At 29.3% G+C, this 23,971-nt stretch overlaps 2 protein-coding genes and 1 long non-coding RNA gene across 3 annotated transcripts; 2 read left to right on the top strand and 1 right to left on the bottom strand.

Moving 5' to 3' along the window:
• The first annotated feature begins 4 nt into the window (after positions 1 to 4).
• LOC123306121 (glucoside xylosyltransferase 1) lies at positions 5 to 5,043 on the top strand. The gene is made up of 8 exons (XM_044888009.1): positions 5 to 63; positions 201 to 329; positions 386 to 584; positions 643 to 774; positions 835 to 1,024; positions 3,145 to 3,294; positions 3,359 to 3,531; positions 4,879 to 5,043. The coding sequence occupies exons 1-8, from the start codon at positions 5 to 7 to the stop codon at positions 5,041 to 5,043; spliced, it is 1,197 nt and encodes a 398-aa protein (XP_044743944.1).
• A 147-nt stretch (positions 5,044 to 5,190) lies between these two features.
• On the bottom strand, positions 5,191 to 7,531 carry LOC123305087. Its single transcript, XR_006536829.1, has 3 exons — positions 7,361 to 7,531; positions 6,659 to 6,944; positions 5,191 to 5,341 (listed from the first exon to the last, which is right to left on the bottom strand). It is a non-coding gene; the product is annotated as an uncharacterized LOC123305087 (long non-coding RNA).
• Positions 7,532 to 7,550: 19 nt separating this feature from the next.
• Positions 7,551 to 19,731, top strand: LOC123295532 (endoplasmic reticulum transmembrane helix translocase). Its single transcript, XM_044877294.1, has 9 exons — positions 7,551 to 7,681; positions 7,921 to 8,174; positions 8,248 to 8,337; positions 10,132 to 12,556; positions 13,706 to 13,902; positions 13,964 to 14,106; positions 15,556 to 15,703; positions 15,773 to 15,916; positions 16,556 to 19,731. Exons 1-9 carry the CDS (start codon positions 7,612 to 7,614, stop codon positions 16,661 to 16,663), a joined length of 3,579 nt encoding a protein of 1,192 aa, XP_044733229.1. The 5' UTR covers positions 7,551 to 7,611; the 3' UTR covers positions 16,664 to 19,731.
• The last annotated feature ends 4,240 nt before the right edge of the window (positions 19,732 to 23,971 follow it).

Here is a 23,971-nt window from a genome sequence, read left to right as displayed (position 1 = left end):
TTAAATGCTAATTAAAAATAAGTTAACATTTTTCATAAAAGCATCGTGGGATGAATTATCAATGTTTTATAAAGCAAATTACTTTTTCTTTATAAAATAAACAGTTAAATTCATTTTAAATGAAAATTTCCATAATTTACTATAAAAATAAAATGTCTTGACAGCATTTGATGGCATTTTAGAAAAATGAAAATTTTAACAAGACTCCAATATTTAGTTTTTACCATAGTGATATTAATTATCTTGTTATTGTTGTACAATAATAAACTAACTGATAATCCAGAAAGTTTAAAAGTGATATCACTGCCTCGAAATATTCAACAAGCAAGGTAATTTTCTATAATGAAAATATCATTAAAGTACTAACAATCTTTATATATTTTAGTAAAAATGAAATTTTCACAACTGTTGATCAAGAAATTTCACTATCTGTTAATAAAGAAATTTTCTTAGCAGTAGTTGCGTGTGGAGATCGAGTCTCAGAAACGTTGACTTTACTTAAGTCTGCTCTAATATTTACAACTTCTCCTCTTCATTTTCTAATAGTTACTGAAAATAATTTAAGGGATAGCTTTTATGAAAAGGTAAAACCAAACGTCTAAGTGAATAATGTTCAATCGTAATTAGATCTTTTAATTTTAGCTTAAAGAGTGGCAAAATGTTACAAATGGTGCTTTTAAGTTCCAAATAAAACCTCTTACATTCCCAAAGGGTATGGAAGATGAATGGAAAAAGTTATTTAAACCATGTGCATCTCAAAGATTGTTTTTACCCGTAAGTAAAAGAAATAATTTATTAATTAATGCAATAGTTTTTAATTTGTCTAATTTTTAGTCAGTACTACCGGATATTGATGCTGTGATTTACGTAGATACGGACACAGTATTTTTAGCACCAGTCGATTATGTTTGGGATCATTTTTATAAAATGAATAGTTCTCAATTAGCAGCTTTAGCACCAGAACATGAAGATGCAAATGGATGGTATAATCGTTTTGCACGCCATCCTTATTATGGAAAATATGGTAATAAACAAGTGTGTATGATAACTATAGCGTAGTTAATAGTTTAAATATTCTTTGTGAACTGAAACTTAATGAGATAACAAAAAAGTTTCCAATGGCAATAACAGTTGTTTATTTGTAACTTCTTGTATTTGAAGCCTTCTTTTACACCTTACCTTACTATTTGTGTGCACTATCGGACATAATTATACCATCCCACCGCTGCCACCAATTATGTTGTGTACCAAAAGGCCTTTGCTGCCACCACAAGATCTTAATATTTGAAAAAGAAAGACTTTGAGAATTCTTGGGGATAAATACGAAGTCTTACAAATTAAACACTGATATACTGATATTTCGTATGATATTTATTTTATTCGGAGTCTTTAAAATATGTTATATTAAATTAATCACTTGTATTTTTTTTACAAATTAAGTTGCACTTGAATCTCTAAGTTGTAATAATTACTGTAGGTATGATTCTGATCAATTTCCAATGTCTTTAAATACAAAACTTTTAGGTCAAAATATTAAATATTGTGACGTAAAAATTAATATATTAAATATTAATTTTGCTGACAAGTAAATATAATCAGAGCCATCCATGCTGCTATCACACATTAGACCTCAATTCAATTATTATGATTGTTATAAGTAACTTAATAATAATAATAACCAATATAAATTAGCTGACTAGCTTAATGAACTAATATTTCAAATTAGGTTATTTAAAATATTATTACTTAATAATAATATGAATGATTTAGTGTGTTAGAACCACGTTTTTAAGGATAACGCCGTCTAGGTCCTAACAATATATGAAATATAACATAGGATATTAAGTTTAGTCCCAAGTTTGTAACGCTTAAAAATATTGATTCTACGAACAAAATTCTGGTATAAGTGTTTATAAAATCACCTAATTAGTCCATTTTCGGTTGTCTGTCCGTCTGTCAACACGATAACTAAAAAACGAAAAATTATTTTTACAGCGTGTTCGGGACATAAAAAGTGAGGTCGAGTTCGTAAATGGACAACATAGGTCAATTGGGTCTTGGGTCCGTGGGACCCATCTTATAATCCATTAGAGATAGAAGAAAAGTTTAAATGTAAAAAATTTTCCTTATAAAAAAATAAACAACTTTCGTTTGAAACATTTTTTCGTAAACATCACTGTTTATCCGTGAGAGTGCAAATTATACGCAAATTATATAGTGTGTATTATATATGGGAATATCAGTTATGTATGTGTGACATGTATGTATGTGTAATGTGACAGTGTAATCAACATAGTCTATACATGGTATTTCAACAATTAACTCAGTCAATTGTTTGCTTTAACTTGTTTTTTAAACAAATATATACCTATGTTCAAAGGTGTCGCCAGCCAAAGGGCAAGTTGTACCAGATCCAGCATAAGAACAAGTGAAAATAAACAATTGACTGAGTTGATGATTGAAATACCCTGTATAGACAATGTTCAATATCAGTGCATGGATTATTTTTTGATAAATTTCTTTTATAGTTTCGGAGGAAAAGAACACCAAATTTTTGCCCTAATTTGTGCCCCACAGGAAAAAAATGATATTTACGAAAAAATGTTTCAAGCAAATGTTGTTTATTTTTTTATGAGGAACATTTTTTAACATTTAAACTATTGTTCTATCTCAGTGGAAGTAACAATTTATATTCAATCTTTTTCTAATCGCAGCATAATTGTGTAATAAAAAAGATATAAAATTACTTCTCTTTTTTATTGAAAAAAAATTTATTTAACCCACTTTTACGGTAAAAGAAAGGACTATATTTCCATCACTATATTAATATTAATGTTATTTCTCACTGTTACAAACTGTGGACTGTTATAATAATTAGAATATCCTCACATATATTATACATGCTCAGGGGATAAAAACTGTCTATAGAAACCGGGTAGGAAACATTCTGAATCCTGTATCGTTTTGTGAATTAAATAAAATTTTAGTTTTATTTAAAAAAAAAAGTCTTTTGAATTGGTTATGAGGTCCTTTGGCTTTTGAAGATAGATCCAGGTCTTAAATTCTTAGCCAATATGAAAATCCACCTCTGCTAGGTAAAAAATACATTTGATATACTTTTACTCAATAAGTTTTTGTTTTTAGGTGTGAACTCAGGTGTAATGTTAATGAATTTAACTCGAATGCGAAGATTCAATTGGACGAAATATGTGATACCTATTTATAAAAAATATAAGTTAAATATTACTTGGGGTGATCAAGATATAATAAACATTATATTTCATTATTATCCTGGTAATTTTCAAAATATTCTGATCCTGGTTGATATCAATTTCAATGATATCTAATTGTGTTTCAGATAAACTGTATGTATATCCATGTAGATTTAATTACCGTCCAGACCATTGTATGTACATGAGTATATGTAAAAGTGCCGAAAAAGAAGGTGTTGTTGTGTTACATGGATCTCGTGGATTTTTCCATTCATCAAGACAACCTATTTTCCGTTCAATTTATCGATCCTTTGAAGAGGTGAGCCTTATTAAAAATAATAATGACTGCTGGTTACGAAAATACAGCAGGTGATGATAAATAGGCACCAGTATTGATAGTTTTTAGATAATTTGTTAATTAGAACACTATAAGAATATTTAGAAGCATACTATAAGAATTTGACAACAACCAATGAGAGACTCAATAAAAGTGACATTTTCGTATCAAGCTCTTTTCTTAAAAAACTCTGAGAAAAAAACAGTTTTATTACAAAGACAACTATTTGATTATAAATAAACCAAATTCGAAAAAGCACATTCTTAGAATAATACAATCGACAATGGGTATTTTATTAAAAATAATATTGATTTATATTTTTGCCAGTGTAACGCTAAGATCTCACTTTAAAGCCTAATAGTCTTTAAGAACCACTATATACCACTATATAATTGGTTTTTTGCTGTTTACATAATTGATCGTTCTCTATTTCTATGCTATAGAGGTATTGGGCACAAGAGTGGACAATTTCTTTAGGATATTGCTTAGTACGTTTTCTATGTGTGTGGTCGAATGTAAATAATAGTGCTATTACATTGTTGCGAGACTATTGCCCTGATGGTAGTACGCTTAGTGTCAAATAATTATACTGGAAATTGTAAATTAATGTATTTTAGAGAATGTTATGATATCCACACAACGTAGTGTGTGTTAGTAAAGAAACATAAATAATAAATAAAAAGTGAAAACAAATAATTGACTGAGTTAATTGTTGAAATACTCTGTATAGAAAGTGTTTAATATTAGAACTTGCATTATTTTTTTTATAAATTAAAAGAGTTTAAAAAAACAACAAAATTGATTTTCGAAAGTATTTTCTAGAATTTATTTTTGTTTTTCGAGAATATTTCACAAGACCACTACAGGAAACTACCTGTAAATTTTGAACTCCCTATTTTTTATAGTTTTGAACAAATTGGATACCAAATTTTTATCCTGATTTGCGGCCTCACGGATAAACAGTGATGTTTACGAAAAAATGTTTCAAACAAAAGTTGTTTATTTTTTGTTAAGGAACATTTTTTAAATTTTAACTTTTGTTCTATCATTTGTTCGTACAACGGTTTACAAGATGGATCCAACGAACCCAAGACCCAATTACCCTATGTTGCTCATTTACGAACTTAATCTCACTTTTTACGTCCTGAGCATGCTATAAAAATTTCAGCTTAATATCTCTTTTCGTTTTTTGAAGTTATCGTGCTTCCAGGCAGACAGACTATCTTTTTTTTATTTTCATGTACATGATATTTTAACAATTAACACAGTTAATGGTTTCTTTTCACTTTTTTTTTTTAAACTATACAATTTTTTGCTTTTAATTTTTAGTATGAAATGGGATCAGACAAATACATCAATTTTCGATTGCCATTAGAATCATATATATTAGCTGAAAGTGATTCAACTTGTGGTCAAATAAAAAATGCATTTTTAATGAATGTAAAAAAATCAATTCCAGCCGATGATGATGAGAACGATGAAAATAAACTATGATTAAGTATTTTATTTGTGATTTTCTTTTAAGCTGATTTACATTTTTTTACAATTTTATTTAATAAAAAATTTTAATAAAAAAATCCAATTTTAATTTGTAAATACGATATTTTTACTTAATTGTATTAAATATTTTTGAGGAAGAAAAGTATTTTTATGAAAAATTATGTATGTGCAATTTATTCAATTTGTATTACCTCTCACGACAGTTTTGCTCTACCACTTGAATAGTTAGATAGAAGATCTATATGGCGTAAAATAAAATTTGTGATGTAAAGCAGCGCCTCAGAATGAGTTCCTGAAATTAAATAAAACCATTCAACGCATGCTATATGTTCATTAGGTCATATTTGGTGGCGCTAGTATATTTCTCAAGTATATCTCAAATTCCATTCCAATACATGGGATACTCTATCTATATTTAATGATAATTTGTTATGATTTTGCATGTATTTACAGTTTCTGTTACTATTACGTAAATTACTAGGAATAACTTATATGTATATTTATCGCATATATATGTCTCTGCGAGTGCAAAGAGCATTTAAACAAGTGAAAACAAACAATTGACTGAGTTAATTGTTGAAATACCATGCATAGTCAGTGTTGATTTCTTTATCACATAAAACATACAAACATCTGACACATACATAAATGATAATCAAGTATAGTACATATTATAAAATTTCCGCCTAATTGGCACCCTAACGGGTAAACAGTGATGTTTACGAAAAAATGTCTCAAACAAAAGTTGTTTAATTTTTGATAAGGAACATTTTTTACATTTAAAATTTTTGTTCTATCTCTAACGGTTTACAAGATTGGTCCTACGGACCCAAAACCCAATTGACCTATGATGCTCATTTACGAACTTGACCTCACTTTTACGTCCTGAATACGCTGTAAAAATTTCAGCTCGTTATCTTTTTCCGTTTTTGAGTTATCGTGTCCACAGACGGACGGACGGACAACCGGAAATGGACTAATTAGGTGATTTTATGAACACCTATGACAAAATTTTTTTCCTAGCATCATTATTTTTAAGCGTTACAAACTTGGGACTAAACTTAATATACTATGTATATTTCATATATGCATGGTATAAAAATGACGACCGCTGAATCGAGTACGGTGTACATTGGTTGCGATTAGCTCAAATAGACCTCTATGAAGTTGAAGTGATCGCTCCGGTAGATTAATAATAATAACAGATTAACGCGACCTAGCAAGTGAATTGATAACCAACGTGACGTGGCATATGCACAAATGCTCAAAACTCTTAATACTTATTGCAAGCACAGACTTATATGCATATACAGGGTGGACCATTTCAAAATATGCATCTGAATATCTCGCCAGAGGCACCACCTATTAAAAAATGCCCTGAACAAAAATTGTAGAGTTTGATGGGGGGGGGGGTAGGCATCATGGTCTGACATCAGATTTTACATAGTTCTTCGAGTTGCTTTAATAGTCAATTTAGATTCTAACCGATAAAAGAATAACACTTTAAATTAGAAATTTGATCATCATAAAAAACTATCAATTTTTGTTTAAAACATTTTTTTCGAAAAATGTTAGCTTTCGAAGAAAATGCAACTTAAATGCGAATTACCTTTTCGCTTTTGAAGTTTTCTTTCATAAAAAAGTTCAACCTTTCCCGATGATAAAAATTACATAAATTACAAGGAAACCATAATTACTGAGAGTTTTTTTTTTTAGTATACAATTTATTGAATCTCAATTCAACACTTTCAATCCGTTACCCCGTAGTTTATGAAAACATACCAAATTTTAACAAAAAAAATTTCGCGTTTGGTTTTGAGTTACAAAAAAAAATCGCCTAGGACCACTCTCAAACGTAGCAATTTACCACTAGTATAGGACTCCCGCTCACGCACCTAATAAACAGAGAAAATATAAATGCGACGTTTATCAGTGTTCTTTGAAGCAACTAATATACAATGAGCGCTCAGTTCATTTACTGGGCGCAAAAAAAGTTGCTAGTTCCTGTATATATGATAATATGATAATCTATTATGTCTACGTAGCTATTTCTACAGCATACCGGGTGACGGACTCAACAAAATATGTTACAACCTAATAACATTTTGTAAAAAAAATGTTTTATGAGAAAAGATATGAAAAAAGCTATTTCTTTTTTTTAAAATTTTTATTAGTAATCAAACTTGTAATAGAATCATTTATAGGTAAGGCATCTTTAAAACATGTTTGGCTGTGTTTCAAATTAAACTGTAACCATTCTTCTAACTGATTCCTGTTGGATCTAGATAGAATATCTTCCGAATCGAAATACCTGGATACTGTTGTCAGTGGCCAAAAATATTGAAACTTAAATATTACACGAATACTAAATTATAGTTTTGCAAACTTGGAGTTGTTTAACGAAATATAAAATACTTGGAATAAAATTGAATATTTTGATTTCAATTTTTCAATATCGGTGTAAATAACTCCAAATGGAATTTATTATGGATTTTGTATTTTATTTCTTGGTTAATAATTATTTTATATAAATCTAGCATTAGCAAATAATATTTATAGAAAATGATTAAAAATGAAATTGAATTGGATCTCACAGAAAGCACAGAAAGTGAACAAAGCCACGTACTACAAAGTATGAAAATTATTTATCCATATATCCATATTTTATCTCATTTTAGACTACGCATGAATAATTTAAGTAAGAGTGAAAGGGAGCGCTGAGTTGTCAACTTTTCTGATTTTAAATGCCAAGTAACATTTGAGTCTTTGCTATGTGTTCGATTTCATTATTATTGTGATAATTTTTTATTTTATAAATTACATGCATATTAATATTTATTTATTTTTAATTTTTTTCAAATAAAATGGCAGGAACTTCTAGCATCGATGATCTTGTCCATTCCGTACAATTATATAGCAATAGAAAATTAATATTTCATGGTTATGTATTTCCATTCGTTATTTTATATTTATCTTGGGTCTATGTATGGATCTTTTTATACGGATTTTGGGAACATTATGAGGGTGGAATGGTCGGTATTGCCGCCATAGGTTGTTTACAAATTTTATCATGCCTTTTTTGTCATTGGTCAGTACATGTTCATTGTGTTTTTGCCTGTAATCGTGTAAGTATTTGAATTTTGGGGTTTTTGTACCAAAAGTTCAATTTATCATTGATTTCGGCAATTTTTTTTTTAGGAAAAGGATCCTCAAAAAGCAGAAGTTGTTAAAGTTATACCTACTTCTAACAATGGATCTACGGAATTGGTGCGGCTCTACAGTACCAAGGTGTGTACCGTCTTAGGTGTGTCCTCAAAAAATCCAATCAAACTTGGTTAAATGAGACCTCATTAAGAAAAAAGTTTATTACTGAAAATACGTTTGAAGTCGTAAAATTTTTCACTAACTAGAGAAAAAGGATATTGAGAAAATTAGATATCGATTAAAAATTTATTTATAACACTTAGCGTGAAAGCTAAAAGTATTCTGTGATAGTTCTATGTCTATTCAAAATTCCAAACTAGCGAATAATTGCTTATTATAAAATACCAACATGGCTCATATACTCCAAAATAATTATCAAAATTTCATTTTCAAAATTAAATATCTTCAAAACTAAACTAGGTATCGATCAATTTTATTTATATCCTTCGTCAAATCTGTTAGATTTATAACGAACTAGAATTTAAAATTTTTGGAAATTATATTCGCCCGTTCATTTCTTGCGCATACTAAGAGAAAAAATAAAAATCATTGGCTACATCTATCCATCCTTCTCACAGAGACGAGGCTGTCTTAAGATCTTTCGATACCGTAGGTTAGGTTAGGTTAGGTTATATTGGCTGCCCATGAAGGACTTAGGCTATAGAGAAGCCCATTGTGATACCATATGTGTTTTATCACCTTTCCGCTGATAATTTCATTTACCAGCTCCTCAATTTCAGAGACTGAGTGCACCTCCTGCATGCATATACCATGCACTACGCCAGTCCATCACAACTATTAATTAAATTAATTTTATTGCGACAGCGGGAATCGAACCCGCTACCCTATGCATACCGCGGGCGGAATTGGTTACGCCTTAACCAACTGAGCTAATAGGGCGACGATACCATAAGAAGACGATATTAAAAATTAAAAAATTTATTTATTAATTAATCACCCTTTTTTACGAATTTTGTGAAAAATTCACATCAATTCTCTGTACAGTTTATGAGAAATTAACTATAAAAGTGTTTTTACTAAAAAAGAGATATATGACGTATAAAATTTTAAATTTTAAATCATTTTCATTTTCACTCTTTATCCAAAAATGCACGTTCTTTACCATTCTAAGTCTAAAATTTTTGCTTTTATTTTTGAGTATATATTGGTTTTTCATTTGTATGCACAGTTTTGTTTAAATTATTAAATAATGAAACTGAGAAAGTTCTGAATTTTGATATCATTATAAAGCTTAAAACTTTAAGGAATAATGATGAAATTATTTTATATAAATGATAACATTTCTAAAAGCACTTATTGACTAAAAACTAACATTTATTACTTTTCCACACACCACCTTGTAAAAAAGGCTGTTTTTAATAATTAATTTCTCTTAAACCGTATAGAGAATTGACTTGAAATTTTTAATCATTCATTAATTTACACACCAAATTTCAGATTTTTGGTAACACTATCGTTTTTGTGAAACGCCTTAAAATTAACAACTACATGATAATTTCAAGTAGATGATACCTTATTATTATTCATTATTCTTTAATTTGTCAAAAAATTGTTAACTAACGGCTGTTCCTATGCTTATTAAAAACTCTGGTTTTCTATCTAATAGAAATTGTGATTTCTTTATGTTTCAATCTCGCATAATGAAAATATGATAGTAGTCCACAAGACGTATCAGTAATAGTTTTATTCTTAACTATACATTTTTTGTTGGGAAAATTTTGTGCAAGTTTCACATATAAGGTAATCAAAAATTATGACTAGCGCGTACCGGGAGCTATTGCATTATACAAGTTTTTTAAGGAGTTATTTTGAAATTTCTGAGTCAAATCTCTGATTGAAATCTTATTTTATTTTTAGGATCAAAAAGGAGGTTCATCAATATGGTTCATATTTCAAAAAACCAAATATTTTTGGTGTGACGAGAAAAAGACCTTCCGAGGCTTGGAATTTCCAGTTGAGAAATCATTTGGCTCATACATGGAGTGGAAAGGGTATCAAGAAGATATCGATATCGCTTTTGCTGAGCAACAATATGGTAAAAATTTCCTTGACATGGTTATACCAGAATTTCGAGATTTATTTAAAGAACGGGCCACCGCACCATTTTTTGTATTTCAAGTATTTTGTGTAGCACTTTGGTGCTTAGATAAATACTGGTATTATTCAATTTTTACGCTGGTTATGTTAATTTTATTCGAATGCACATTAGTTCAACAACAGTTACGCAATATGGCTGAAATTCGAAAAATGGGTAATAAACCGTATAATATCAATGTGTATCGAAATCGTCGTTGGCGATTTATATCAACGGATCAATTGATACCGGGTGATTTGGTATCAATTGTTCGATCGCAAACCGATAATCTTGTACCATGTGATTTACTTTTATTACGTGGAAGTTGTATTATTGACGAAAGTATGCTCACAGGTGAATCAGTTCCACAAATGAAAGAACCGGTCGAACAACATGATCCTAATAAGATACTCGAACCAGAAATGGATGGGAAATTGCATATGCTATTTGGGGGTACTAGGGTTGTTCAACATTCGCCTCCCAATAAACTAGCGACAGGTATTCGTGCACCGGATAATGGTTGTTTAGCGTATGTATTACGTACTGGATTTAATACATCCCAAGGAAAATTGTTGCGTACAATTTTATTTGGTGTTAAACGAGTCACTGCAAATAATTTAGAAACATTTGGTTTTATATTATTTTTATTAATATTCGCAATTGCGGCAGCTGTATACGTTTGGGTCAAAGGTTGTGAAGACCCAAATCGCAATCGTTATAAATTATTTTTAGAATGTACATTAATATTAACGTCGGTTATACCGCCAGAATTACCGATTGAATTATCTTTGGCTGTAAATACATCACTATTAGCGTTATCAAAATTATCTGTATTTTGTACGGAACCATTTCGAATACCATTCGCTGGAAAAGTGGAAATTTGCTGCTTTGATAAAACTGGCACATTGACCAGTGATAATCTCGTTGTGGAAGGTATTGCTGGTTTACCAAATCAACCAAAATCAGTAATGCCGATGAGTTCAGCACCACAAGAAAGTATTCAAGTATTAGCAACATGCCATTCGTTAGTACAATTGGATGATGGATTAGTGGGTGATCCCTTAGAGAAATCGACGTTATTAGCAGCAGATTGGACTTTGACAAAATCTGAGGCTGTTATCCCGAAAAAGGGTAAATCACCTGGTTTAAAAATATTTCAAAGGTTTCATTTTTCTTCGGCTCTAAAACGTATGAGTGTGGTTGCGGGATATAATGTTCAAGGAACAAGTGATACAGAGTATATTGTTACTGTTAAAGGAGCTCCTGAGGTACTTAAAGACATGTATGTAAATGTTCCTAAAAATTACGACGATATTTATTTGGAATATGCTCGACGTGGTGCACGTGTATTAGCATTAGGTTACCGTGTTATCGGACAATTATCATCACAGGAAATACGAAATTTATCACGTGAAAAATTAGAAACTGATTTGAAATTTGCTGGATTTGTTATAATATCTTGTCCCTTGAAATTAGATTCAAAAGCAGTGATTAATGAAATTTCAAATGCATCACATAGTATTGTTATGATCACGGGTGATAATCCATTAACAGCTTGTTATGTTGCTAAAACGCTTAAAATGACAAATAAAGAACATACATTAATCTTAAGGAAAGATAAAGATGAATGGATTTGGGAAAGTATAGATCAAAGTAAAACATTTCAGCTAAATACAAAAAAAAACGATGTAAAAGAACTTATCAAAAATTACGATTTATGTATTACTGGTGATGCTTTAAATTTCTTACGTTACAACGAGCAATCATTTTTACGTAGGATTTTGCCACATGTTAAAGTGTTTGCACGATTTGCACCTAAACAAAAAGAGTACGTGGTAGTTACACTTAAAGCGTTAGGTTATTGTACATTGATGTGTGGAGATGGTACAAATGATGTAGGTGCTTTAAAACATGCTGACGTTGGTGTTGCAATCTTATCAAATGTAATGGAACGATTACCAGAAGTGAAAGAGAAAAAAGCAAAACCAAATGAAAAAACATTAGAGAAACGTGCAACCAGAGAGAGTGCTGTTGAAACGTTACGACACCGTGGTGGTAATAATGTTAGGGAACGTGCAATGAATCCACAAATGAATATACAAAAGTTAATGAAAGAATTGGAGGACCAAGATCAGGCACAGATTGTTAAATTGGGTGACGCTAGTATTGCAGCACCTTTTACTAGTAAACTTTCATCAATACAATGCAGTGAGTATTAGCATTATTATATTCCATGTACTTCTCAAAAAACATTTTTACAATCTTGTTTATTATCGGCTTGCATTTAAACCGCGCTGTTGCACAGGCGGGTAGCAATAGAATAAAAAGGGTTTGCACCGTTATAATTAGTGGAAACGTTCAGGGAACCTTTTTTAGTTCATAATCAAATCAATATAGTATTTAATGAAAATTATTGGGGAGGAAAGCCTATAAATGCCTTATAACGAATTTTTAATTTTGTCTGCTTGCTGCAGTTTTAACTAAAGAGTCCTGAAAAATACCTTGGCACTCTTAAAAATTCTTGATATGCTCAGAAAACTTTCTTTAGTTTAGAATTAATCAAATAAAAACAAAATCATTAGGGAGGAAAATCATTAAGTTGGTTTTTCCACTCCCATCTCCATGGTTCCCGATATTCCATACTTAGAGTCCCTATAAATGGAATTTTCACCACTTTAGAGACTTGAACTTTTTTAAAATTTATTGTTATTTTAGTATAATAACTCCTCATAAAAATTTATTGTTTTCCATAATATTTGGGTTTTTTCAAATCTATAATGATGTACAGGGAGAATCGTATATTCATAAGAGGAGAATAAATTTGTCTGTTAGAATTGTCTGCTAGCTTCCGTTCACTTTGGAAAACTTAAATACGTTAATTAATTAGAGAATTTTGGGACTCTGGGAAAACAGAAAAAATTTTCAAACTAAAAATGTTGGATTCAAAAGCATATTTAGGACATGTTGAATTTGTCATCTAAAAGTATGTAACCTTACTAGTTACATATAACCTTACCCTGTATAAAAGTATATAACCTTACTAGTTACGAATACGAGATATAATAAGAATTTAAATTAGGAAGTTATTTTCATAAAAAGCAAAACCTTTTATTTGAAATATTTGTACGAGAGACAAATAGTTACGACAGTAACTATTTTAAAAGATATTGATAATCGGAGGCGAAAAATGTTTCCAACAAACTTTGTTAGTTTTTTATAAAAAAAAAAGTACTTGTTTTCGTTAAGATAACCCCCCCCTCCCCCGCTGTGTCTCTTACTAGTATCAGAAATTGAGTAATAAATTATTCTTTTAAGTATAGTTAGTTTATTTATAAGAGATCTTTGTATTTTTTCCAGTTTGTCATATAATTAAACAAGGACGTTGTACATTAGTGACCACATTACAAATGTTTAAAATTTTAGCATTAAATGCTTTGATATTGGCCTACAGTCAATCTGTATTATATTTAGATGGAATCAAATTTAGTGATACGCAAGCTACTTTACAAGGGCTTTTGTTAGCAGCTTGCTTTTTATTCATTTCACGATCGAAGGTTTGTTCTTTATCTATTAATTTTAATTTTACTCTATTTACACAATATTTTTAATTTTTAGCCGCTGGAAACACTATCAAAGCAGAGGCCATTACCCAACATATTTAATTTCTATACAATTATTACAGTATTATCACAGTTTGCGGTGCATTTTTGTTGTTTAATATTTTTAGTACAAGAAGCATATAGTCGAATGCCAGCTAAGTTAGTAATTAATTTTTTTTAAAATCATATACTCTAAAGAATAACTATTTTTAATTTTTATCAGGAGTGTTATTAAAATTTTTTTATCAGGAGTACGAATCTTTTTTAAAACAACTTTTAATGGTTACCAAGTACGGAGGTAATAAAAAAAATGAAAATAATATCACACATTATGGAGCTAGATTTCGTCTCTTCTTATCAAAGTCAGATATTTACATAAGGATTCTTAAGGCACGCCTGGATAACATTTTCACTCGCGAATTTGAATTAAAAAATTCCAATAAGCGAAACTTATATAACAATCCCTTCTACTACACTAATTGGGTTTACAGTTTTATCCCATACACCTTTTTGGCTAATCGAAAGTTTTCCAAATACAGGCATGCCCGATTTTTTGACTTCGTAAACTAATTCGCAAAGTTGTCCATCGCTTGTGGTTATATTAATACATAACCTTTATCAAACGTATATATTTTTTTTTAAATAATTTTTTATACCGAGTTGCTCGCTATTTACACAATATTTACTTTACACAATATGTATGGTATATTGCGAACGTATATTTGGCATTAAATTATTTGTACAAATCTTTAGCCCACGACGGGCTAAATTTTATGTTAGTCCTTGCGACTAAATTTTTATGATGTTAAAAAAATTTAATAATTGTCCGAAAATATACACTAAGACGTTTATACGTTTAAATATATGACGAAGAGTTGACCAAAATAGTCCATAATAGGTGTGGTTTATGAAAAACTACTTGCTCGTACCTTTTGGAGAGACGCCTTCATAATGAGATAAAGAAGAACGCGTCAAACGAAATGTCATCTAAAGAGACGGAGGCATGACGATTTCTAGGTTATACCTATTTTTTAGTGTAATTATAAATTAATAGATAATTAGTGGTAGATCGGGTAAACAATTTTAAGAAATTTTCTGTTTAGAATTTTAATATATCGTTATCTATCAGGGTGGGGCATAAAAGTGTTTTTTGGTCGGGAAGTATTGGATCAAGAAGAATTTTCGCCGTCCAAAACTCTAGAATAATGCATTTTTGAGTATGGTTGTTTTTCTTTGGAGTGAGGAGTCAGTGACTTGTACCGAAGTCACCAACTTGCCATTCCAAACAAAACAAGCACACACGATTAAACGATGTTCTAGCGTTCGCGATTAACTGTAATTATAAAAATTCTCTAATTGTCAAATTTTTTCGATTAAAAAACACCCCCATTTGATTTTTATACCCCACTCTGTATATAAACTATGTGCGATTATTCTTTATGTTCAAGTCTGTATTAAAGTCGTTTATATTAATAAAATTATCTATTTGTAACACTGGAAAGAAATAGTAGAATATGCCACTCCTGAAATTACGGAAATATCTATATTATTGTAAAATACTTCATACTTTTACACTTAAATTTACTCCAATATTTTTTGTTTGTGTAGTAAAAACTCAACGGTAGTGGATATGGTTTCCCAGGTATTAGATAAAACAGACGATGAAAATGAAGAGTTTGAATCAAACATTTTAAACAGCACTGTTTATATCATTTCAATGGCATTACAAATTTCAACATTTGCCGTTAATTATCGAGTAAGTAGAGAATTAAAAAAAATTAAATAAAAATCCAAGTTTTTAATAATTATTAATTATTTATTAAAGGGTGAACCATTTATGGAAAGTTTACGAAAAAACAAGGCGCTTTTGTACAGCATAGTTGGTGCTTCAGGTGCTGTTTTGTTATTAGCTTTAGGAGTATTACCAGAGGTAGCAGATCAATTTGAAATAGTACATATACCAGCAGATGTAAGAATTCTACATTTACAGTACATTTTTATATAGTTCGAAGTTCTATTATTTACTCTAGCTTCACGTGTGACTTACTCTAGCTCAATGTGTGATTTGAGAACTCTCCAAATTAGACCAATAACGTGGCTGTATTTCACGGCGAGAAGCATGACAAATTCAAGTCACAGACATTAAACTATTGTGATATTGATCAGAATGTATTTAACCGTAATGTTCGTTTAATATAGAAAACATGGTGGAAAAATTCCCCTTTCAACATTCGCCTAATTGTATGTGATAAGTTTTTCTTGAAAAACTAAAATTAGAAAAATGTACCTACAAAAATAAATTTTAGTACGAAAATGTTCGTACTTTCGCGAAACCACCGAAGTATGATACAACGAATCTCGCACTAAATACAGTCAGCTTATATCTAAATCTAGAAATTTATTTGTATCTCAATTTAATATAAATAATAGAATAATAGCAGTACTGGATTATTACAGTAATAAAGCCGATTGGTAGCATGCTAATAACTTGTATTAAACTGTGACTTAGGTAAATTACTTTATTACTTTATGTTTTGTTTGATCAATTCGAATTATAATTCAAGAATGTTGTTGGTGAAAATTAACATTACTTTTTTTATTTTTTTAGTTTCGTGCAACATTGGTTGGAGTGTTATTTGCTGATTTCTTCTTTTCGTATTTAATAGATCGAATATGTTTGTTTTTATTAGGAGAAGGTCGATTGCGGATACATTAATGTATTTAAAAATTCAAAAATAATATATTAAAATATAATTTATATTATGAACGTAAAGTCATTCGTCATTCACAAAACATAGGCACACGATTATCAAACAATTGTGCCTTAATGTGAATACATTTGAGTGTATGGGAAAAACTATTATTTCAGGGCATAATAAATATAAAAAAAACTTATTGTTTTAATGTAAGTTTGTTTATTGAAAATACAATGAACAAATGTTTGTTGTGAAATAAACGAGACATAATAATGAATTTTGTAAAAAATTTTTTTATTTTGTTTCAAAATGTATGGTATTAAACGAAACTTGTCTATCTTCTTACAGACTTCAGTTATACATTATACTCGAACATACGCCGATTGAGCATTAGACTGAAAATATTTTTTAAATGTGTATTTACTGCTAAATGAACATGTATTTTTTCCGATTGATAACAATGAAATTAGTTCGCAAAATTACTTAGCTAGAAATTTAACTTTTGAAAAAAATAGAATCAAAATTAGATAATTATCTCCTTATTTATAATTACTACACTTACTTGTATAAGTATGATAACACCAAGTCAGTGTTCACTAGTTTGAAAAAAATACTTGCGAATCGCTTGAGTTAGCACCTTAGGCAAGAATAAATGTTACCAAAAATCATACTAAGTTTGGTTTATATTTCATGATTTATTGATAGTATTTGGCCTAAAGACACTGTAATCGGGTTTGTATCAGAATATGACGAATTAAAACTGTGAGAAATAAATCATATTTAGTCAAATACTCTATTTGGAATTTAATTTCCCTTAGATATTGTACTCCGAATTGTGTTTTTTAAATACGACCGTTTAAATAAAATTTTAAAAACACTCATATATTAAAAATTTTATCGCATTTGTTCCATCATTTTCATCCTATTTTGAACATTTGCATTAGTACGGGTTTTTTCCACAAACGTTTTCAACATAACAAGCTTTGACCAATTTTAATACAAAAATACATGCATTTATTAACGCTTTATGGGGGACAACTAATTTTTTTTTTTTAATTTGGCGAAAATTTGTTATTTTTCAAAGTTTTGTACAAATTTTATAATTTTATTAAATGATTGTTTTAATTCATATGTGTTGAGGGACCATAAAACATTTACGAAATTTTTTAAGTTTCTATAATCAAGCTTTATATCTTCACAAATACCTTATGCTCCGATTATTACGTGTAACAAAAGTCTGTAGAAAAATATACACGTATTATATACCAGATCACTGAATGTAATTTAAATATAATTTTTGTTAAAATAGTATTTTTTCTTCTACATAATATCCATCGAGTTTTGCTGTAATGTAAAAATTTTTTACTTATTTGCAATATCAGAATATTTATTTTCTATCAAAAACTTTTTGCCACATATTGGAAAAACATTTTTTAATTAACTGTTTTGTGTGTGTTTCATTGATTAATCTTACGACTAAAATTCAAAAAATGACAATATACATAGTCTTTTGAAAATGTTATCGAGCACACACACCATTTACAAGATTTTTTGTAGGTAAAACAGTTGGTGGACTATAAATAATTCAGCCGGGCAGTAATTTTTACAGAAATGAAAATGTATTTTAATGGGCACCGGGACTATACACGAAGAATCTGACTTATTGTTGCAAAAATATGGACGAGGTCTATAAAATGACGTACAATTTGTGGCAGTGAGTTTTTAACACTGACACAAGCAATACTTCTACAAAAGAAGTGTATATTTATCGATGTTATCTAGACGTGATACTGGTTGGCCACGACAATTTTGCAGCCACTACACGTCGTAATAAATCGACAAACTACAGAACCCTTAGTAAAAAAAGACATTTTAAAGAAATACATGTTATGTAATTGTGTTTACGATAAGAAATCATTACAAGAAAACTCATAGTTTCCGAATTAGTTATATTTTTAAAATAAACAAATGGGACATAACAGTTTGTTTATTGCAGCAAAATATTGAAGAAAAATTATTACAGTAAATTTTGTACTAGAATTTTTAATGTTTTCCTTCTTATTCTATAGATCTAAGTCTATAATCAAAGAAATTATTAGAACAGTCATATTATAAAAAAGAAATTAAGAATTTAGTTCACATCTTCAATGAACAACGAGCAAAAACATAAAAAATATTTTATTGTTTGTTTTTAGGTTAAGGGGTCTACATTTAAATATCAATTGAATTTCTTTGGTCGAAGACACAGATCTTTAAATTTTCGAGTATTTGCTTCATTAAATATATGTCATTAAAATTGCATATTTCAAATTGGACAAAGTAAACAGGTGACTAAAAATGTCGCTTATAAGCGCCTTATATCCGATAAAAGGCATAAAACAGCATTTTTCTTGGTTGGTTTGAAACATGCAAATTAAGCGAGATTGTTTGTGAAATAAATGAAAAATATAGTATTAATTTTTTCAATCAGTTTATTTTAGTTCCTAATTTTCGAATAAATATGGTTGAATAAAAACCGTAAAATAAACGGATTACTGAATTAAACAAATTAACAAAAAATATCACTAATTGTGATCAGTTACCAAAATTTTGAATGAAATGTAAAACAATCGTTAAATAATTGACAATATATACGATTACAAAAATTGGATCGCATGTGAACTTTTTTTATAAATATTATTTATAGACCACTTAATAAAATCAGTTAAGTAAAAAACATGTTGCATCCAATTCTATATTTTTTTATCAAAAACTTTTATTTAGTCAAAATAATTGAATAGATTAACTAGACTGATAATTGATGAAAATGAATTTAATTGATGTAGTCTTACAGCCCACTTTTTTATTAATTTAATAAATTCTCAAAAATACAACTTTTTTGGTAGGTAATATCTTGAAAGATTGAAGCATTCGAAACTCATCCGCATTTCGGACAAAAGACCGTTAATATGCCCATAGATTTGGACGCAACTTTTTTTGTAGTTGATTCTTATTATCTGGTGTATTAAAAAATAATTTTAGGTTTTATCAAAAACTACATAAAATGTTATATAAATAAAATATTTTATGTATCTGCAATATAAATGTTGAAAAATTTACCATATTTGGTAAAAAGTAAATTAATATTTGAGAGTTTAAAAAAAAATGTATTATTACATTCCACAAATAAATAACTGCTTAATACGTCTCTTATAATTGTTAATAATTTTAAGTTGTATTTTTTTAATTCATCCATAAATTACTAAGAATATATGAAGGGTAATTTTCTTATCTTTCATCACACATGATGGATTTAGGATGGATAATTGACTAGTTTTGGTATTTTTAAAATGAGCTCATAACAAAAGAATGCCAAATTCTTATTTAACGAGGCGATAGTTCTTACACAGAGGGATTTATATTTTAAAAAATAAGTTCTACTAAGAGGTACCTCTGTGTCACAAAAAATGCACATGTTTTACCATTCTAACTGTTAAAGCTTATAACATATTATATGTGAATTACATGTACTGCTATAGCAATATCACTTAGAATGGCTCAAATTTTGCTTTTATTTTGACTTGGAGTGTACATATTTAGGACATCATGCCAGAAGGGCGTGCCGATCTTGTTAAGAAGTACGTTGTGTTAAATTTTTGTGTGTAGCTAAAATATGTACTGAGATATAGAATGTTATTCTTGGGGCATATGTATTTTATGAAATAATTTTCTTACACCATAAAGGCATATATTATTGAATCGTAAATTTTGAAAAATTTACAGATTTTCTCGAAAATGGACTTTCCTTTTTTTCTATACATATAAGCAGTTATATAAAAAAATAAGTTATATAAATTTTATAAGCCAAAATGTATCAATTTTCCTTTCCAAAATGATAAAAAACACTTTTTTTTTAATAAACTTAGAAAAGGTCCCATAGGGCACCGCGAAGATTTCAATAATGGGGGAAGGGAAGATCTGTTTTCTCAATTTTCATTGAAATACCGATTTAATTAAGAATATGATGATTTAATCAAGTTTATATGGTTATAAAAAATAGGATATCACTGTGTGCGAGTAAAATATTAACAAATTTTGATTGAACAATGTCAATATATTGATAATGTTATTATTGAAAAATTATATGACACAAATTATTATTATTACAGCATATTAATTACAGAAATATGTAAATTAAACGATTGCGGTTCGCAGAAATTAATATCTAAGTGCTAAGTGGCAGATTTTAACTCTCCGATGTTTCAAAAGGCACCATTTTTCAACGATTTCACGAAGATAAATTTCATCTACTTTATCCTTCGAAGAATAAAGCAACATCAATACATTTGAACGATCATTCCCCATTGTGGTCCACAAATAATTTAAAACTAATTTTAATTTTCTAAAAAACGTTCGCAAGAAGCTGATGTTACAGGAGCAATCAAAAGGAAACAAACGAGGTTGCGCGCTAAGAAAATCGCATTATTCAACTTAAACACTGCTTTCGAAATATCGTCGAAATTTGTACATTTTTTACATGAGTTAAGGAGAATTTACATCCCAGAAAGCAAATATTTTGGTTCTTCTTTAAAGTATTTGGGCTTTAATTGCACAATGGATTTGATTGATTCAATTGTTACATTGAATATGCCATCTGAAATTTTTTTAACTGTTTAGACGCTTATTTTAAATTATTAATTCCACAAAATAAGTGGGTGAGTAAATGAATCTCTGAAAATTATTAATTATATAAAACAGTGAATTTAACATCGCCGATCTTAATATATTCTCGGAGATTTCCATTAAAAAAGACCGTCGATTTGCCGAATTATATCTTTACATTTTCTCGAGATAATATAATAACTTTCTTCTATTTAATTCGATGATCTGTTAATTAATCAGCATTTCCGATTTTTTGTAAAATTTCCGAATATTTTTTAAATTGCTTGAATTTATTAATAAAATATCCTCGAATTATTGACTCAAATTTTCTATGGGGGGGGGGGTATGTTTAGCTCAATTTAAAAATTTGCAAAACTTCAATCGACTGTTCTGAATTGAATAGTTGTGCTGTTAGATTTCGCACTGTTAGATTCGCAGAGAAAATTAACAAAGACAACAACACAATATTCAAACAGCTGACAGAGAAACACAATAACAGAGCATGATATTCAAATTAGTAAATAATATTTATTAAATGGCAATTATTATGTTGTAAATACGAGCCAGGATATTATTTGTGTATGACATTAATAATCATGCTTCGTCATTGATTATCCTTCTCAATCATCTTAAAGAGGTTGTTCTCACTCTGTTGTCAATTTAGTTAGTATATTTTCAAAGGTTGCGCTTTGGCGAATTCGTCCTTATATGGAGCTCACGATATACTTAATATTTTCCATGTCGTTAAACAGCACAAACTCCTCTTTATTTATATGATAATGAGTGTATGCTTTATATAACTTTATGAGTATTAGCTGTTGAAATGTATTCTAAAGGTGAAATCAAATCAGAATGCTTGGCAATGAGGGACGTAACAGGCCTATTAAGTTTAATCGTGAGATGCCTTTTCTTAGAAATTCATTAAAATTTAATAATATAAGATTAATAAAAGTATTTTGTATTTAATAAAAAAAAACGGGAATTTTTTTCACCATCATGAGGTATTAACCATGAAGGTTATAAAGAAGGAGAACGATCGCTACGTGTTAAAGCATTAGCGCGTCTGTTCTTGAAAATTTGTAGAATTTATAGTTCATTTTCAGCCACCAGCCGCGCTGTCATCAAGAAGTAGTATCTGCGAAGTTAGCTGTTTATGAGTACAAGTAGATGAAGTTAGTTGCATAATGTACAAATTGATATATCATTTCAAATTAGCGCACAACAGCCCGCTTTTATTGATACTACTTAGTGGTCGCAGCGCTTCACTTATTTTATCCATATTTCGGGGACAATATTTTCTATAGCGATCGTTCTCCTTCTTATAACCTTCATGGTATTAACAATCAAAATAAGTTTAACTAACGTTCTGGACGTATACCGAGTATACAAAAAATAGATACTTTTTTATATATCTCGAAAACTATATATGAAAAACAACGTATTGAAATATTAATTTTTGGCGAATTTTTTGGTACCCGATTTGTTGAAAGGGTAAGCAAAAAAAAAAATTTGAATTTTTGTGTTTGTGTGTGTGTGTGTATTGAGTATATTATATATTTGTGGGTATTCAGAAAGTTCAAGACCCCCTCTGAATTTTAGAAAGATAAAATTTGTAGTATTTCTTGAGCTTCACCTTGAAAATGAAGGTCAGTTCAAGGCCAAGTCGATATTTTAAATGGAATTCTTAAATGATTGAATGATTAAATGAATTCACTATAAAAGTATTAGAATAAAATTGCTGAATGATTTTCATAACTTTGCATTGACATACAAAAAGAAGATACTACCTCATATTAAAAAATCGATTTGACCTTGAAATGATCTTCATGGTCAAGGTTAATGCTAAATCCAAAGACATCATTAAATTACACGAGCGAAATCATATAATTTTGGCTCTAATCATATTTTTGTAATTATTTTCTAAAATTCAAAAGGAGTCTCGAACTTTCGAACACTCTGTATGTATAGATACAATGTCTGTACATATTGTCACTTTTATGGAGTCTATAACGAGTGAATTGCCTTAATCACAATTTCGAACAGTGTATGAATGCACCATTCATTGGCCGTCGCTCCGACCTGAACTCTAAGCTGAAACTTAAAATGAATGGCTCATTAAGTTCCGGCGATTTATCATAGTGATTAGCTGAAATTTTTTTGTGATTTTGGAAATATAATTAGAATAATGCTGTGTTATGAGGATACGATTTCATCCGTTCATCGCTCTTGAATTAAACTAGGATTAAATTTAATTGAATTTTAATTTTAAATTTAAATTAAACGTGACATAAACTACCTATACTGAAGTGGGATTATCTCAGAAAAGGAAAAACTGAGATGGCTGCCAATTATAATCTATAATCGCTTCTAGTAAATGAGTCTAATCTATAAATATCTGTTTCTGTCTTCCTCACTTTTTTCTGTTTATTTCATACTGCTGTAATACAGATAGCATACTTTAGTACTTAATTAAAGTTTTTGGGTAAAAATTTAAATCATATAATCGAACTATTTCAATACCAATAATAACCGAATAATTACAAGTATGAAATCGGAAGCTTGGCGCGTCGCAATAAAAGAAAAAAATTATATAAAGGTTTAATTTTAGTACTGGTGAACCTTAAGGCATTTAGACAAACGCATAGTGACACATATGTTTACCAATGCACAATCATTTTAAAGGTCTT

The sequence above is a fragment of the Chrysoperla carnea genome, chromosome 1 (assembly GCF_905475395.1).
Source record: "Chrysoperla carnea chromosome 1, inChrCarn1.1, whole genome shotgun sequence".
NCBI lineage: Eukaryota > Metazoa > Arthropoda > Insecta > Neuroptera > Chrysopidae > Chrysoperla > Chrysoperla carnea.
Note: the sequence above shows the minus strand (reverse complement) of the source record. Positions and strands in the feature narration are given on the sequence as shown.